The 19,351-nt window shown below is 41.5% G+C and overlaps 1 protein-coding gene across 1 annotated transcript in view; it reads left to right on the top strand.

The window, feature by feature from the left end:
* Positions 1 to 16,945, top strand: part of peak1 (pseudopodium-enriched atypical kinase 1) — a 61,817-nt gene extending 44,872 nt beyond the window's left edge. The window contains 2 exon segments of the mRNA XM_030424990.1: positions 4,182 to 4,996; positions 12,607 to 16,945. Of these exon segments, the coding sequence (XP_030280850.1) occupies positions 4,182 to 4,996; positions 12,607 to 13,986 (2,195 nt within the window). The 3' untranslated portion in view covers positions 13,987 to 16,945.
* The last annotated feature ends 2,406 nt before the right edge of the window (positions 16,946 to 19,351 follow it).

The following is a 19,351-nucleotide window of genomic DNA, read 5'->3' as shown; positions in this document are numbered from 1 at the left end:
TGTGTGTGTGAGTGTGAGTGTGTGAAACAAAAAGAAATTGAAACACAAAGTGGTAGGCTGGAGAGTGTGGGTTTGTGGAGCAGATGCACTGCTGAGATTTCTTACTGTGTCTTTACACATTTGCTTGAACAGTTATTTAAGTATCATCAATTATAATATTTTATCAACCAGTGGCGTGCAGACTTTTTGAAGGGCAGGGGCGAAAAGAAGGGCACTTTAGCGTGCGTTTTGGCTCCCAAGAGGGCACTGTAGCGCGTGTTTTGGCCCCCAAGAGGGCAGTTTATCATGTTTTAACCAGCCAAGGGGGCAGTTTAGTGTGTTTTGCCAACCAAGAGGGCACTTTGGCACGCTTTTTTGGCTCCCAAGAGGGCACTTTAGCGCGCGTTTTGGCTCCCAGGAGGGCACTTTAGCGCACGTTTGTCAACAATTGGGCCACGAGGAGAGGCGGCCCTGCGCCCTGGTTTGCGATCCACCAATAAACAAAGAGAGAAGTAAGCCCTAACCCTGAAAGGTTAAGAGCTAATTTTAGCAAATCAAAAATGTAAAGTCATCCATTATCGGTATTGAACAGGAGAAGCAGATAATTATTGGTTGTTGGTATTGGATTGAAAAACTTCATACCATGCACTCTTTAAGGATCTTAAAGGAAGTGTTTGTGTGTTTTTGCTTTCATTGTTGCACTAATTAGATTTCTTTTTTGCAAAGTTATGTAAGGGTATGTAAAGTGTGTGTGTGTGTGTGTGTGCGTGTGCGTGCGTGCGTGTGTGTGTATGTGTGCACACTCTGGATTGATATATTGTAAGCATGTTACTGTAAAAGCTCTCTGGATAACACATGAAGAGCTCCCTGCTGCCTAATTTTACTCTCCTGCCTGCTGCTAATGAGGAACAAGGCAGGAGTGTGTTTTTGTTTGTGTTCATCTGCCTTCAAACATTGTGCAGTACAACACTTAATTTTAGTTTGGGAGGGCGTGTGTGTGTGGCCTTCAAGATCAATACCATGGCTGCTGAATGTGACATTTCTATTTTACTTGTCAGAGTGACAGAAATAGAACTGGTTTGCCCCCGCTCCCTCTGCTGTCCACTTTCGGCTTCTGTAATGCTCTCCGTTCACACATTTTAGTGGAGATTCACATTCACTTTGAGGAGCATAAGTGTCTCTCTCTCTCACTGGTGCTACAGTATACACACACTTGTGTTTTAATCAGAGCATCAGGCAGTAGGAGGCAGAGTGCTCGCAGCCTCTCTCAGTGAGAAAGCTCTAGTAGTGGTGGGAGCATTGAGCTTGCCTGTTGGCACAGCGGCTCCGCAAAGACTCTCAGGGATGGAAACAGAGAAAAGCGTTTCACCGCTGCTGCACCACGTTTACCTAAATACTTTGAGATATTAGTGGAATTGAGGTAGGCTTGTTTTTCTTGTTATTTCTCTTCATCTCTCTGTTTGTTTTCATCATTTCTTTGTCTCTCTGTTATCAGGTGTCCCCCATTCACTTCTTCACCTCTCGGTCGTTTCCCCTCATTTTAACCACCTCTGTAGCCACCCACTCCAGTGCTTTTACTTCCTTCCCCCTCTCTGTTCCTCTTTAATCTACCCCACCTCCTCCATCGCCTGCTGTTGTTACAGTGTTGGATTTAGTTTTATTTTAGCACAATGGCTGAACAGTTATCGCTCTGCTATGGCAACAAGTTCCTTCATATCCTTACAAACAAATATTGGAGGATACTGGTCTTTAAACTGTAAGTGGAATACCTTTTTATATGGTATTTTAGAAAATGATTTCCTTTTTTTTCAAGGTATACTTGAAGAGAAAGGAATACATTAATCCAACCCTGCTAGAGGATGTTTATTACAAGCTATTTTTACTGCAACTGCCTATGTGAGAGGTCACAGATGTGCATGTGTGTTTGATTGTGATGATGATATGACAGATTGCATGTAATGCTACCTAGAGTTGGATTAAGGAAATCGAAAGCATTAGCAAAATAGCTCTTTCAGACACATTAGGTTCTGTGTTCGAGACGGGAAGAACAAGCGGTCAGGTTTTTTGATCCTGAACAGATTTTGCTGGGATTGGGATTCTCAACTGTTTTCTTTTCTGAGCACACAGGTCAAAAGACATTTACTTTAACAGCAGTTTATTTTGAATTAAAAGAAAATAACTATATATTTATTGTTATCACTATTCTGAAACACTTTTTGGTGACTTAAATAGGAATATTGTCACAATGTGAACTTGTTCTGTTTAGGTTTGCAGACCTTATTTGAAACAGTTTGGAGGAATTGGACAAAAGAAAAATTTATTTGAAAGCCATTAGTTGGCTCCGAGCTGGAACCAAAAATACAGTACCAGGTTTTCCAAAACCAGAAGTGAGAACTGAAGGGGGCTTGTCATAGTCTATAGGTTATTGTGCAGTTTGCAGTGCCTTCTGCTGACAATGCATCCTTGATTGCATTGGTTCTACTTAAAGCTGGTGGAAACACAGGTCGGTGTGCTAGATAGGATCAGGTTCCAATAATTTTGAATGAAAACAGTCAAGAACCAGAGCTAATTTGGTAGAAAGGGGTTAGGGTGTTATATTGTAAAGTAATCTTCAACTATTTTTATCAAACAAAAAAAAACATTTGAAGGAATCATCTAAGCTGTCATGTCACAGACTAATAGATTAATAGATCAATCATATAAATTTTTGGCACATTTAAAAGTAGAGTAAATTCTAATTCGCTGCAACCCTGATTTCATGTTGTTTGAGTTGTAAGGCCATATGTTCATATAAGATATACAAGGTTTAATAAATCCTTCCATGCAGGGTTGTTTTATCGAGTCAGTTTTATGTAATTTAGTTACGTCTCGGCCACATTGCTGAAATAGAAGATGAGGGAGACGGTTGTTTTCTTTGGTTGGATTACTGCAGATTGGTGGAGGAACACATTAAATACACCCGTTCCAGAGAGGATTACCAAGACTCATTTACTTTGTCCCGACTGCTCTTTCTTAAGGCTTCTGCTTTCCTCAGCTGATGGCAGAGTGACACACACGTGACGAGTTACTCATACCGTCTAACACAAATCAGCTAGCAGTAGTAACATTTGTACTGTGCAAAGAGAAATGGTTTGTTCAAGTAGATTACTGCGTGGACATTCATAAGTCATTTGGCAAAGATGTGACTTTGAAAGAGATCATCTTAACACTCGGCCTCTCAGCCTTTCATCTTGATCATCTAAGAAATTGGGGTATTCCCTGATGAGTCGTCTGTGACCTTGCACATCCACTCATTTAAAACTACGAGGTTCTTTTATTCCCATCATGCAAGCGGCACGACTCCTTTGTCCCTTTCATCTTACCAGACACGTGTCTGACCCGTCTGCCTCCGTGGTCCTCAACTCCAGAGAACATCGAGGGAGTCCAATCAACCCCTCAACCCTCCAATTCCCTCCCACCACCATCCCAGAAAATAAGGTCACATTGTGCCGCTGATGACTCCATGCTGCCTCTTTAAGCCTCACTGCAGCACAGAACTGCAGATTGAGCCGGGCAGCTGGATAGTTGGAGGGACGACTTGTGCCCAGCTGTCCTGCTCTCTGGCTTGAATTTACCTCAGGGGCACCAGTTTCCTCACGTGCTGCAGCACACAACCTCGTGTCAGCCTCTGATCTTAATGAGAGGCAGCATGCCAGTGGGCAACTGGAAACGCCATGTTGATGATACAAGGAGCTCTGGGGATGATGGTGATGAAAGAGGAAGAATAATAATATTGAGAAAAGTCAAATCTGAATTCCAAACAGCTGATAAACTAATATCTGCTCTTTTATGTCGTTTTACAGGTCTCTTTTATCAGTCCATTTGAATCAGGCTGGGCAGCTATAACCACAACAAGGACCTTTCAAGTCCTGAATCGTAGCAGAAGCCCAGAGGAAAATTGATAAAATAATATAGGAACCTGAATTGTCTTGCAAATAGAAAGCAATAATCCTTAGAGAGATTCATGTTTTGCAATTTTCATTTTTCTTGGTATATACTGAGGTGTGAGACATAATTATATGCTCTGTTTAAGTATAACCTGCAATAAAACAAGCTTGTTGTTTGAAACTCTATCACTTACACTCTCCACCCAGTTGGATATTGTTCAGTGGTGTTAACACGTTTATTGATTCATGCAATATGTTATCTTTCATTTCCTCAAGGTCAATCCAGAGCCAACATGATCCCACTGAAACAGCCTAGGAACATCAAAGCATCTAACGATACCTTGGCCTCCATCGACCTGGACAGCCTTGCTGACCGGCCAGCTTCTAAAGCCACACCACCACCACTACCAAAGAAGTCCGTGCCTCGCTCCAGCACTGAACCCAGCCTTGTAGGCAAGGAGTTAGCCCAGGGAGCCATGAGACCTCGAGCTGAGGCTAAACCAGGGGGGACCAACCTGAGTGTGGCCAACCCTCTCTACGACTTGGATTCCACCTGGGAGACAGCTAGTCAGAGCTCCTCTCTCAGTTCAGAGCCTCATCGAGCCCACGACCATGAGAGCGGTGACTCCCTGGAGAGGCCATCAGCTGCCACAGCCACCAACAAGGGCCGACCAACAAACAGCATGTCCTCCCTCATTGCTTCACCTGCTGCAGCCGGTGCCACCACAGGCAGAGAGAGGAGGGTCTACCCGAGTACAGAGTCTTTGGCTGGAAGGGGTCGTGCAACAGGTAGAGGTGCTGCTGGTGGAGGAGGAGCCTCCAAATCCCACAGACCTGCTCTGTACAGAGGCTTGGACAGCTGGGATGAGGTGGTGGGAAGGATCCGGGGGCTCCACACGGACACACTGCGAAAGTTGGCAACAAAGTGCGAGGACCGTTTCATGGCTGGTCAAAAGGATCACTTAAGATTTGGCACAGACAGCTGGTCCCACTTCAGACTGACCACTGGGAAGCCCTGCTGTGAGGCTGGGGATGCTGTATATTACACTGCCTCCTACGCAAAGGACCCACTGGTTAACTATGCCATCAAGGTGAGATATCTGGCTCAGCTTCCTTTAAAGTTTACTGAAAAATGTACCACTCTGTTTACTTCACCTACCAAGTTTAATTTATTTAACAAAACATGATGTGAAATGGTAGTACAAACATTTTAACACCTAAATTTGCCAGTTTTAATGTGGCTGTCTGATTAATGTTAATGGTAAGTGTAGTTAATTGAAGCAATAAAATCCTCACTGTGTGCTAAATGGACCTAGAAAGCAGCATTCTCCTGCTGAAAAATCTGATGTGGTGTTAAGGAAGAACTACAAGCTATTTCAGCTTGGATCTAGCCTCTGGATAGCTAGGGGGCATGCTGCTGCTCATAAAGATAAACTTGTTTTCTTGCTTGTAAACTAGCTAAATTTCTCAAAGTGACATTGGTATTCCAACATATAAGTGCAGAGGATGTCTTGAAGGAGGATACATTCTATGATAAATACATCCCTGTACATGTAGGTAGCGTTGCTGGCGTTTCTCGTTCTATGTCAAAGTTAGCTAGCACTGAGGAATTTATTGCTTCAATTGACTATTGACTTAACTTGACAAAGCGCTTGAGAGCCAGCATTCAGCCATACACTGAAGGCAGAGGCCTTCATGCAAGGCACCACCTGATCTTAAGGAGCAATAACCACTCATATGAACTCACACACCGGTTGAAGGGCCACTGGCAGCAAATTTGGGTTCAGTATCGAAGGACAATTGGACATGTAGAGTGCAGGGACTGGGTATCAAGCATAGGCCCTTCAACTGATGGATGACCGATCTACCAGTTGAGCCAGAGCCACTCCAATCAATAATCAAAATAGTTTCATCTGTTTATGACATCTGTCTATTGTATGGTTACATTCCTTGAATTGGTTGAATCTAAAAATCTAGAATGTAATTTGTCTCTGAATATGTTTAGTAATACATTGCATTGAATTGCAAGTATTTTTTAAAATACTCATATTGTGTTTGGTCCCGAAATACTAACTGGGCTAGTTTGTCCCTCTTTCCAAACAAGCTATTGAAAGTTTTCAGTTCATACTGAGGATTCATACAGTCCCCTTTTCGCAACTCATTTTCAGCATCTTGTTAGTTTGAGTTCATTAGTGTGAGTATGTTTTTTTCATGATTTGCATTACCCCTGCATCGTGATGTGTTTTTAGACTAATCTGGTGGGGTGATTTCTGTCCTTGCTGTAGATTTATGAAACCTTATACTTTGTTTTTATGTTGAGGAATCTCCTCCCACCCCTTCAGCCATGGCGGAGGACAGTGTTTGTGCTGAAATTTTGGCACTTAAACTTTGAGCCTTCAGGGCACGACCTTGTGCAAAGAAACCTGTGTGTGCATGCATTAGGTTTTGTTATTTATATATATATATATATATATATATATATATATATATATATATATATATATATATATATATATATATATATATATATATATATTATATAAAATTTCTGTATATATATATATATATATATATATATATGTAAAATTTCTGTATATATATATATATATATATATATATATATATATATATATATATATATATATATAAAATTTCTGTATATATAGAAACATTGGTATAAGTTGGTAGGGGTTGCAGTCCTGCGTTCAGAGCTTTCCGGAAGACTTCTGGATCTTAAACACAAAGCAGATATGGATGAAGGTCGCATTATTCACAGAATATGAAACTCTCTGCTCTCCACGGCACTTCAAAGCTTTGCCTTCATATGAGCAGCAGGCTCATGATAAAGTCTCGTGTTTTTTAAGATGCTCGTCCATAAATAAGGCAACCGGGAGCAGAAGAAGAGAACAGGCCCAATTAAACTTCCCCCAACTCTGTATTTTAATGTGGCCCAGTTGAGCTCCTGCCTTCCTTAACCCCCATAAGTGTAGTTGGTCCTCCTGCAAATTAGATTTTACATGCTGTGATATTTTTAATGCAGTAATAATTACTCATACTCCACCTTGAGCATGTCTGTGTGGATTCTTGACTGTCAGAGGAATTCACGGAGCGAGTCTGTGTGTTTTTAAAGCCTTAAAGTATCTCTGAAATGTGAGCTTTTACGAAAGAAGAGGGAACAATAAAGAAAATTAACTTCCTGTATTTGCGTTGCAACCAGCAAGTATGTCAAGTACAAGTATGTCCTTTAAGAACGATCAGTAGGCAGTTGTAGTGTCAGAGCACACATGTCTAAACCAGTGAACATGCACATTCCTAAAGAGTTACACAGTGGGTCTGGAATGGAATACACTGCTGCAGTGCTTCATCACAACCCAATAAATGGTGCATAAATTATGCTAAGCACCACCAAGGATAAAGTCTGCCTTAATAGAAGTAATAAAGTGAATTGATGGAGGTAGTAGTAGTAATAAACATGTGCGCGCGTACACACACACACACACACACACACACACACACACACACACACACACACACACACAGTCTTAATGAAGACATGTTCATGCTGCTCAAACAATGAGTTCAAAAAGAGCAGGGCGATAAATCAGTGTTGTTATTGTCTTTTACTTGACTGTTATTGGGATGATATCATGACGATAGTATTCGTATTCATTATTTTAACATTAGCCTTTCTGAGTTGCTACAGTAGCTCAGCTACAATACAGTAGTTTCTTCTTTCCCCCAGCATCACATTGGGATGAGGGAGCTAGCAGAATCTGGGTGTGTAGTTACTCTGTAAAAATTAACAAAACATCTTTTGTTTTACACATACTAATAGTTTTTTTTCTGAAATAATACAGTGGAATGCAGTTCATCACATTTACTTATTTAATACATTTCAGTTTTATATAATCTTTCATACGTATGCCATGGCAGGATTTATATCAAGAGTTGCTCACTTGAAAGAGCAGTGTTTCCCCTATATGCACCTAGCAGCAGCAGACCGCCACTGCTGAAATATGACCACCGCTGCTGAATTATTTCATTTATTAATTTTTTTAACGAGGAGAGAGGAGAGGTGGAGAGTGGGCTCAGTCTTGCCTCTTTAGAAACTAACCTTATGTCATCTTGCGCTATGGACGCTTCATATCCAGGTCAATCACACACCTGTTTGAAACAACGCTAAACTCTGCTATTCCGTGCCGTGCCGTGCCGTGCCGTCTCTCAGCATACACCACAATGAAGGTAACGTTAGTGCCAGGTTTGGAGAAGTTGCAACAAGTAATCATTATCAAGTTTACTTGATAATGTCAGCACAACGATTTTAACAAGCACCGAGTAGATGTCAACCATGAAGCCAGCAACACTGATCACGGATTCAGGATTATCATTCGGGGTAGATGGTTTTGTGCCAAGTTCACAAGTAAGGACTCCGACTTTGAGAGGCGTTCCAGTGTACTTTTTCTAATAGGGGGTCGGAAAATTCCTACAGTCTCGAACGCAGCATTACTATGCGCGAGGGCCACTGTAACATGAGAAAGCTGTCATTCTCAAGTTACTGACAGATTACTTCACAGAGGCACAGACATTTTGGATTGTTCTAGTATTTGTGTTATGTGATTTTACTGTATATGGTTGGTTGTTCATATATTTTTTGTTAAATTATTGTCAATAATTGTTCTAAAGATTCTACTTTTATTGTGTTCAATAAAAGTGTATTTTCCTAAAGCTTGAGACACCTTATATGTAAGCTAGATAGACATTTCCCCTGCTCATTACTGTGCACAAATGTACTGTTATGTACTTAAGCCGAAAGAGCCCCTCTGGTGCCGGCAGACACATAGAAACGTCCCGGCAGGGTGCGCTTTGCTTTTGCACGCGGGCGAACAGTCACCTCCACTGCTACAACCCCATCCTAGGGGAAACACTGAAGAGACAGTCAGCCAGTAATCATTTGTAGATGATGATGATTTTATGCTGTTCAGAGTGGGTTTATGTAGTGGAGCTGTACAGCCCAACTCTAGACGTATAGAATAAAAACTTTAATCCAAGATTTTTAAGAAATAAGAAATTGCATTTACGTGCAACACGTAAGAGTCAGCATGTCCACATTTGTTTTAACAAATTGTATTTTTTTTTATAAATAGCTGCCACCGTGTGCATTAATTCATCACCTTCTTTTGCACAATAACATTTTTATATAGAAGCAAAAAAAAATGCAGTGCACCTCAAAAGAATACTGATGAAATCACAGACAAGTGATGCCAGCATTTTATATAATACATACTGTGACAAGAATGTATTTTTGTTTTTATTTATTGTATTTTATTTGTTATGCCTCGACTTCTCTCCCGTTGTTGGTACTTTACTGAATGTTGTGACGTGTGCAGAGACCAATCATATCCTTGATTCTACTTCTCTTGTCTGTGCGATGATCAAAGTGTGGAAAGACAGAGCTACAGAGGCTGCTACTGTGGTTTAACAGTCAGGGAAGCGCTATCACTGCTATCTGTGACAGCCTGCAGTCTTTCTCTCTTCTTCTCACTGCTCGCTATATCATTTACACCTTGAGCTGCAATGTTTGAGAGAGGACAGGGAGTTTTGACACAGAAAACACATTTGATGTTTGAGTCCTCCTGCGCATACTCTGCTAAAATGGTTTAGTTTGTGCCAATGTTACTGAAGGTTGTTGTTTGACTAAAATATGTGAGCAACTTAGTCTTACACTTTGAGGCTCTCCGCCTAGCCTTCATATGTGACTGTTCAGAGCAAAACATAAACTTTTGATTAAAAAAGTGGCGAGAGACAACACACTGAACGACCTAGTATCTAAAAAGCAAACTGCCCCTCAGTGCTCTGAGACTTCCCTCCCATGTCAGTGGCTCATCCCCAATGCCATTTATCTTCACTGGAAAGTAAATATTTAACACAAAACTCAAATACACTACTCACAATAAGTTAGGGATATTGTGAGAGACTCAGTGGATTTCATACATACAGTGTTTGTTTCACTTCAGAGAGTTTTGGGATAGGGAGGAAATTGTATTGGGGTGATAGACACACCTCATTTTGTGCTTTCCACGTAATGGTCTCACTGTGTACAGTGTGCCTTACATATTGGGGCCAATACCAAAAAACTAAAAGACAACCCTTTTCAATGTGGTACCTAAGGACCTATGCACTCAGACATCGTTATGCAACTGCCACACAGCTGCAGGCCCAGTTACGAGATGTGAGGGGTACTAGGGTTTCCAGACAAACCATTCAAAACTGACTCCACCGCTTTGGCTTGAATGCCAGACGACCGTTGCAGGTGACTCCACTGACACCAAGACACCGCCGTGAACGTTTGCAGTGGGCACAAGACCATATGACCTGGACAATGCAGCAGTGGTCTACCGTCCTGTTCACTGATGAGTGTCGGGTCACCTTGCACAGAAATGATGGTCATCAGCGTTGCTGGAGAAGCGAGGTGAGCGATACGCTGAGGTCAACATGGTCCCCAGGGTTCCCTTTGGTGGAGGAGGTGCAACAGTCTGGGCAGGCATCACCAGTCAGCGCAAAACAGATTTGGTTATTGTAGATGGCTCAGTCACTGCACATTCTTACCTCAGAGACATCATAGAACCCATCATCATCCCCCAATTCCACCAGCACACCCACAACTTTCTGTTCATGGATGATAATGCTCCACCACATCGTGCCAGAATTGTCACAGCTCGACTTCAGGAAGTCGGAGTGCCTCATATGGTATGGCCAGCAATGTCCCCTAACCTGAACCCCATAGAGCACATCTGGGACCAGCTGAAGCAGAGACTGGATGATCGTACCCCACCCCCACGTGACCTGGCAGAACTGCGTGTAGCACTTGTGGAGGAGTGGAACGCATTGCCTCAGAACAACATCATGAGGCTAGTGAGGAGCATGAGACGTCGCTGTCAAGCTGTCATTGTGGCAAATGGTGGAAACACCCGCTACTGACATTGTCAATTTTTGTTATTTGGGGCTATCCTTGTTATTGTCAAAATTTTGGAGGTAATATTAAACTAATGAAAATGGTGTGTCTTCTCATTCATTATTAGTAATATCAAAGGGAACTTTTACTTATTTCATTAAAATTCAGACCAAATAGGAAAAGCACTCATGTAAATAACAATATCCCTAACTTATTGGGAGTAGTGTATATGGCTTGTTTTTAAAAAGGATGAATATTTCCTAATGCATATGGGCACTTTGATCTTTAGCAAACGCTATTCGGACAGGACTTGATGGGGAAAATGTGGTAGTAACAAAAACATTAACAAACATTTGTTTGGTAAAAGTGTACACTGGACTGAATCAAAATAAAATATGGTTTCTGTCTTGAAAGTAATGGGAATAGTAAAAATGTACACAGAACAACAATGAGCACTATGGCACATAGTAATAAAACACGTCAGTCTTTAAATATACAGCCATTACTTATCAGCAGTGTTGGGCACGTTACTTTTAAAAAGTAATTAGTTACAGTTACTAGTTCTTCTCCCAAAAAGTAACTGAGTTAGTAATGGAATTACTCCACTATAAAAGTTATTAGTTACCAGGAAAAGTAACTATTGCGTTACTTTTATTTCTTCCCCCTTTTGAGCTTGGCAGTCATTTTAGCGTACTCAGCATCTACATATTTAGAAAATGTATTCCTGCATGGCGGACCGGCTCCTGCTCTCCCCGATATTTTGCCAGTGAGTGCTCTGAAGGAGTCTGAGTAACTGTTGATGACGGGAGCAAGTTCTCAACAACATACCTGTCTATCACTGCATTTAGTTCAGTCTGTGTCACAAGTTTTTGTGAAGCTGTTCGCGGAGCTCACGTTAGCCACACCTGGCCTGCTGTCAAATCAAATCAAATCAAATCAGTTTTATTTATATAGCCCAAAATCACAATCACATTGCCTCGATGGGCTTTACAATCTGTACAGTGAACAACATCCTCTGTCCTTAGACCTTTGTTTCGAGTGAGGAAAAACTTCACATGTTGATGGAAAAAAAAATAGCGTCAGCAACGGAGTTTTTTGCCAATGTTAGTTTTGTAGAAGCGTGTGCCACTGAGAGATGCTTCATTAGATTAGAGTTGCTTACAATGGACGTGGACAAAGGAGATTAAAGTAGTGTCTGTACTTCCACTTTGAAAACGTTAACTTTCCCTCCGGACTCGCCATTGCTGTAGTTCACCTCTGCTAGTTTGTGTGTGAGGCTGCTGTGTGTGTGTGTGGCGAACATTGCCTCTGATTGGCTTAAGAACTCTCACTCAATGTTAGAGAGCCAATGATCATCACTTATGCGGCTGTCTCGCCCCTCCCTCCTCCCTCGCTGGAGGAAAAAAAAACAGCTCTGCAGCTCCGGTGGCTGAGAGCCGAGTCGAATGACAACAGCTTCAATGAGCAGGTTTGGTTTGTAACCCGCCACATTTAATAGTCGGTAACGGTAATGGCGTTGTAACGATGGAAATAGTAATTATATAGATTACCCGTTACTGAAAAAAAGTAACGCTGTTTATTCTAACGCCATTATTCCCAACACTGCTTATCAGTAGGATCTTTTGAAAATAAAAACGTACCCTTTGTAGCAATAAAGGTAACATGGCATACAAATAAAAGTTGCACATTACTTCATAGTATGAGGTTTCTTATATGGATGTTAACATTGTCTTTCTCATCTTTCTCCAGATCTGTCGGAGCAAAGTGAAGGAGACCCAGCAGCAGTTTTTCCACAGCCTTGCAGTGAGACAGAGCCTGGCTGTCAACTTCAACATCCAGCAAGACTGTGGACACTTCCTGGCCGATGTCCCTACTCGCCTGCTGCCCTGGGAAGAGGAAGAAGATGAGGAGGAGGAAGAAGAGGATGAGGAGGAAGATGTAAATGGGCTAAAGGAGAAAGAGAAAGAGATTAAGGCTGACACCAAGACAACAGACTCCAAAGCTTCAAATGGTAAATTAGATGAAACCCCAACAGCAGGTCACATGAACACTGCAGGCCACTTGAAGAGCCGAGTGGTGGTCATCACACGTGAGGTGCCCTTCCAGACGGTAGCGGACTTTGTCCGAGAGGGCGTGGCACGACACACTCATAACCCGGAGCTGTACGAGCGTCAGGTGTGTCTCCTGCTGCTGCAGCTGTGCTCCGGCCTGGAACACATGAAACCTTACCATGTGACCCACTGTGACCTGCGGCTGGAAAACCTGCTGCTTGTCCACTGCCATCCTGGCAACCCCTGGAATCTGGACATTCTTGAGCCCAACAACAACAGCAATAGCAGCAGTTCTGGTGCAACCTCCGCCAGTGCTGCTGCTGCTGCCGCCAACGCCACCTGCCCCGCCCGCCTCATCATCAGTAACTTCTCTCAAGCCAAACAGAAGAGCACTCTCATGGCCGCTGACCCTGGTACGCTCCGCGACCAGTCACGCCTGGCACCCGAAATTGTTACAGCGACTCAGTACCGCAAGTGTGATGAGTTCCAGACTGGGATTCTCATCTATGAGATGCTTCACCGACCAAACCCATTCGAGGAGACACCGGAGCTGAAGGAGCGGGAGTACACCTGGGCAGACCTGCCGCCGCTGCCTGTCAGATCGCTCTATTCACAGGGTCTGCAGCAGCTGGCCAGGTTACTGCTCACAGTCAACCCCTCTGAAAGGATCCGCATGTCTGAGGCCCGGGCCTGCCTGCAGTGTCTGCTCTGGGGCCCTCGTGAGGACTTGTTCCAGGCGCTGGGCTGCAGCAGCACAGGCCCCATGTCCGGGGCCACAGTCAGCCAGCGCGAGGCCACCCTCCAGAACTGGCTGGACCTGAAGCGGACTCTGATGATGATCAAGTTTGCCGAGCGTTCGCTGGACACGGCTTGTGGCGTGAGCCTAGAGGACTGGCTGTGCTGCCAATACCTGGCGTTTGCCACCACGGACACCCTGAGCCGGGTGGTGCACATCCTGCAACAGCCGCAGCCACAGCCACATCCACATCCTCAGAACCAGAGTCAGCCAGCGCACACAGCACAGAACCAAACTCATCAAGCACACACTCTCCACCTGACTCAGTCACAACCGCTTTGAGTTCCTCTGCCCAGCTGTTACTATAGCAACAGATCCAACGTCCCTGGTGTGGTCCGTCTGCCGACACTAATGTGTGATGTGAGCTAATAGTCAGCTTTGTTGTTACAGCAGCCACAGTGCTCACCTAAAACTAAACAGCTGGTTGTGCAATGTCTGTGTTTCGTTCATGGGCAAATCAATCCACAGAGCGAGAGGCTGTGTTCCCATCTAACAGGCCAGGCTTCATGATCAGGGTTATTCTTAGCACTCATTAACAACAGCGGGATGGTTAAGAGTCCGGCTGATGAAGCGACTGTCAAATCCAGTCCAAGACAAACTGAAACATTGGAAGTTGGCAGTGACTTTTCAGACTTCTCTTTTCGGTCCAGTTCATCTTCAGTTTCTTTAGTTGCTCACATCTCATGTGTGTTATGACATGTGTGAGGAAATTTCATATTTTTATGGGTTTCAGCCAGTTTCTGTAAGACTACAGAATTATGATAGCTTTGTATCCAATGTGATTTGCGAGACGGATGTCTGAGGGATTCATTTGAGGCGTTGTCAAATGGAATGCATTTGAGAAAGTGTTGCGCATTAATATTCTATAAAAACATTTTCATCTAAAGACTCCCCTTAATGTCCTTACTTTCTGGGGAGAGAACTTCAGAAAGTATCAGATATGTGGATCCAACTCACACTACAGCATAGTGTTGTATTTTAAGCAACAGTTCATTCTTCAGAAGACTAAAAGGAGAAATTTAGGGAATGAAGAAAGAAGGAACAGTCAGAACAGACTTTCTAGCCGCTGATGGATTTGTCTTTCAAAATCAAATCTAATCACGGTGAAATGTTTTTTTTTTAAAACTAGACTGATGCAAAAGTGAAGTATGTTTTACCACTGAAGCCAAAGATCTGCCACAAGGAGTCAGTTTAGAGAGTTCAGATATCTTTACAAGTTTACTACAAACTGCAGTCAGACATGATTACAGTAACTAGATTTATTTTTGTTTTTTACAGCTGAGACTTGGTTTAAATCACTAAAATGTCAAAGCCAGTCTGGAGTTCAGTTTAACAAAAGTTACACCGTTATATTTTGTTGTATTATTTAAGACTAGACTTTTGCACAGGGCTTTGAGCACAGTTACAATAACAGGTTAGAACCGTTAAAATGGGACACAACTGCCCTGGCTGTCTGTTGGGCTTCCTGTCGGAGTATGTGCAATTAGTATCTTTGTTGTTTCCTTTGGAGGTAATGGCTTATGAACATTTTTATGACATTATGCAGTCTTTTACTAATCCTCTTTTCCATTAGTTTTGTGGCACATAAACTGATTCGTTTCAGTTAAATCCTACAATTTTAGAAACAAAGTCACGTTTGATGTAAAGAACTGGGAGACGGGGATGTTTCAGGGACTGCAAAAAAGTTCTTCTTTGTCTATTGTGTTGTTTTTGTCAAGTTGTTTTCAAGCGGTTCTGCGTTACGGATGACATTTGCACATTCAGTCTGAACATCGGCGCTCCTCGATGGAGGCCAAGGACGCGATGATGCAAAGTTCCTTTGACTTTAAGGAACTGGATTTGAATAGTTTTGCAGCGTGTGGAATGTAAAGGGTTTGCCTGGACTGAAACGGACATTTGGACCTGGTCTCTGATCTGACGGCTTCAGAAACACACTCATCTTCCAACTGAAACACTTTGTTTCACTCTTTTGTATAATAATCAACCACAGCCTTGAGGACAAACTCAACCACTGAGACTTGCTTTCATTCATCTGCCTTGTTTCCCCGTCCTCTTTATTGTTATCCTGCCAATAGGATGACAGACCCTGCATTGATGCTCTGCTTGACACTCTATGGGTTTATTCTGCTTTATTGATCAGTATCAACCAGCTAGTGTACGTAATATATGAACACAAGCCTCAACTTCCTATAAAAACAATAAGAAACTGTAAACATTTAGATGTGGGCTTATTTGTGTCTATGATGTTCCAACACATCTTTTAACTCAGAACCAAACACGACTCTGTGTACTTCTGTCTTCTGCAGTTTGTTACCTTGATACAGAATCCGGGCAGATGATGTTTCCAAACTGACACTGCAAGAAGGCTTTCAAAAGTTTACTCTGATTTGCTCTGGTTCAGTTTGTCTTTTCATATCTGTAAACTACAGCAGTTCAGCTTGTCACTGGGGTATAAATGTACTTTTGTGATCAGGATCCTGTGATCATTTTGCTACAGATGTACAATATAAGATTTAATGGTCCACAGAGTGAAAATGAGACAAAGCAGGTGTGAGTTTGTTGCTGCGTTTTAAAGGGTTTGTGTACTAAAGGAATGTGTGTGGACAGCACTGGTGGCTGTCCTTGTGTCTAGAGATTTAAGCCTTTATATAGTATATATAGTATAAATATATATAACCTTTATCTATTTTAATCCACACACTATTTTGTCGAGTATGGAGCACCTCTATTTCTGTCTTTAAAGAGTCTAAATATCATTTATTCATGTTTTAAAGCTTTACTTGACTTTCTTCAACCTCGCTTGTTTTGGGGGAAGAAAACGGTGAGTAGTTATCACTGTCCTAAAAGAAAAAAAAAAGGATAAATGTAAAAAGATCTTTTAATCTTCAAGCCACATGATAAGGAGCGTTAATATACAGAACAATGTACAGTATTTTTACCCCTCTCGTAAAGTTATCTGCTTAGGAGATGAACCACTTTGAACAGAGGCTGAAGGATGACCTTTGAACACAGCATTAATACATCCATCAACTGTGCGGCCTGCAGCAAATATTGTTTATTTTTCTTCTCTTTGCTCTGTTCTTTTTCTTTGCATTGTTCTTTGCCACTGAACTGAAAAACAGAAGCTCTTTTAGGCTTTCTAGTAATTTGTGTACAGTATGTCTCCTGGCCTGCCGCCATTTATTGTTGATCAAGTTAACCAACAGTAACAGAACAATAAATATATGTTTTTATATATACACACTCTGTGCCATTGTGTTATTGATGCTGTGGAGTTATTGATTTTACCCTCCAAGGGAGAAAAACTACAAATTACTGTGACTGGACAGTAGCGCTTTAACCAACAAATTGTATTATTGATTAATCTGCCAAATATTATCAGGAGTAGCCTAATCGTTAAGTTTATAACGTGTCCAAAAAAAGTGGGAAAAAATGTCCAACTATCCAAAAGCCAAAGAATCTTAAATTTGCTGTCATAAATGACAAAGAAAAACAGCAAATCCTGAAGTTCATTTCAATCAGCTAATTGATTAAGGCCTGCTTACAACATCCATGCACACAAATTCATGATACAGGCTTGGTTGTGAAGATAAGTGTATTGCTAACTGTGTAAAGCAACGGTACATGTAATGAGCCTGAGCACTGAACACTGTAACAGTGATTACTTTTGGAATATAGCATGAATGTTTAATTACGGATATCTACAGATATTAAAACAACAAAATTACCTTAAACTGTTATCATACTGATGTCATACAATTTTGTGCTTCTGCTTAGTCAAGTTATATTACGTCAGTTGCTAGAGAACACTCAATACTTGCAATACCCACTTCATTAATGGTAACAACTACAAGCCAGCATAAAAAAATAATGCAAATATTTTCAGTACGAACTTGAGTTGGATTGTAGGATTAAGAGTTGCTTGTGCTGTGAAACTTTTTTTCCCCAACAAAATAAGAACTGTCCACAGACTTTAGGCTGCTAATGAGCCATTCAATTATTTAAAGTGACCAAACTGGGAACATATTAATCTTCTCCGGGGTTTGGAACATGAACCAAATCTTGTAAACTCAAGAGAAACCTGCGATCTGAGTGTTTGAATTAGTTTTTTTTTTGACTTGATCTCAGAGGAGCTCATGTTTCTTAAAGATAGAGACAGGGCGTTCTGAAGTGCATAATTAAATCCCTCATGATAAAGTCTGATGTTTCTGTCGGCATGGATCGATGTTTCTCACAATATTAGATTTAAAGATATAAGATTTAAAGACACACTCTGATTTAGTCATAGAGCCAAACAGAAGCCCCAAAACACATTTCCTCACAGTTAGTTAATCATACTTTAATTGATAGTTATCTAACAGTTTGTTAAGCAATTGTAAATGATTATTAACTTTGTAAAGGCCATCCAAATAATGTTTACAGATGAACCTCACAGTATTTATTAACATTTACAAAGTATCAAAAACACCAGATGCCCATCAGAATAAATAACTGCGAAATAAATGTTTTATAAAGCCTTTCATTGTTGCTGACAGTGAATTTACCTTCAACTGAAGTTGAATTTACAATATATTTTCCTTTAATTATATGTTGTTTCAATATGTTACCTACATTATAATGCCATCAGACCTAGTTACTTATACTTGGAACAGCTGGGCACATTTGAACAAAATATTTCAACCGTTCCCTTTATTATAAATTCAAATAGACTTTGTTGCAGAGATACACTAATTAATTATCGAACTGAGACACAAAATAGCGACTGGCTCTTAACAGGTAAATAAAATAATGGGTAGTCATCACCATTCTTTAGAGCCTCAGGTGACTTTCTTAATGTCTTGCTTTGAAACTCGAAGATATTCAGTTTACAATACTGTAAAACAGTGAAAAGCATTAAATCCTTACACTGAAGAAGCCGGAATGTGGTCAATTAAGTAAGGTGACAGGACTGTATGAGGTTACTAGCAACTGTATTATACTATAACACAATAATGGGGACTTGCGAGCAGTATTTACTGGGTGCGAGTAAAGTGTAGGATCAAAAATAGCCACAATAATAATCTTATCCAACTTCTAACTAATGCACACTGGCATTTGTTTTGTCTTGTTCGTCCTTAATAATAGATTGTCAAGTGGCTAAAAATGAGTGTTTGGGCCCACTGAAACACTGTGAGCTTGGAAAACATAGTTCTGAGTCATGCACAGACTCGGTAAAGTAGGCGTCATGTACTTCTTTTATTGGAACATGAAGTACCTCTGTGTCGTTGCAGCAACTCCACCACCAGATGGAGACATTCAAAAGGCAAAGACACGCAGGAGTTCAGCCGTGTCCTGCTGTGAAACCTCCAATAATCCGACTATCATGATGTTTGTATGACTTTTATGCATGCCGTGCTCAGTCTGGTGTGTCTGTGAAGACATGCTGTATGAACAGGAACAAGAAAAAGCCTCAGAAGGATTTTTTTGCTGATGAAACAGCGATTTCAGATGGGATGATCCCGTCCACACTGAGATTATACTCTTATCTCATGATGTGTCTTGCTCAGCTCTCACATCGTCTTGTCTCTTATCTTTGTGACTGAAAACGAGGAAAGGAAATCCTTTCATCCATCCATTCACTCTCCTCCGTTATTCTGCTAACTGCATT

The sequence above is a fragment of the Sparus aurata genome, chromosome 8 (genome assembly GCF_900880675.1).
Source record: "Sparus aurata chromosome 8, fSpaAur1.1, whole genome shotgun sequence".
Lineage (NCBI taxonomy): Eukaryota > Metazoa > Chordata > Actinopteri > Spariformes > Sparidae > Sparus > Sparus aurata.
This window is presented reverse-complemented; position numbering and strand designations above follow the sequence as displayed.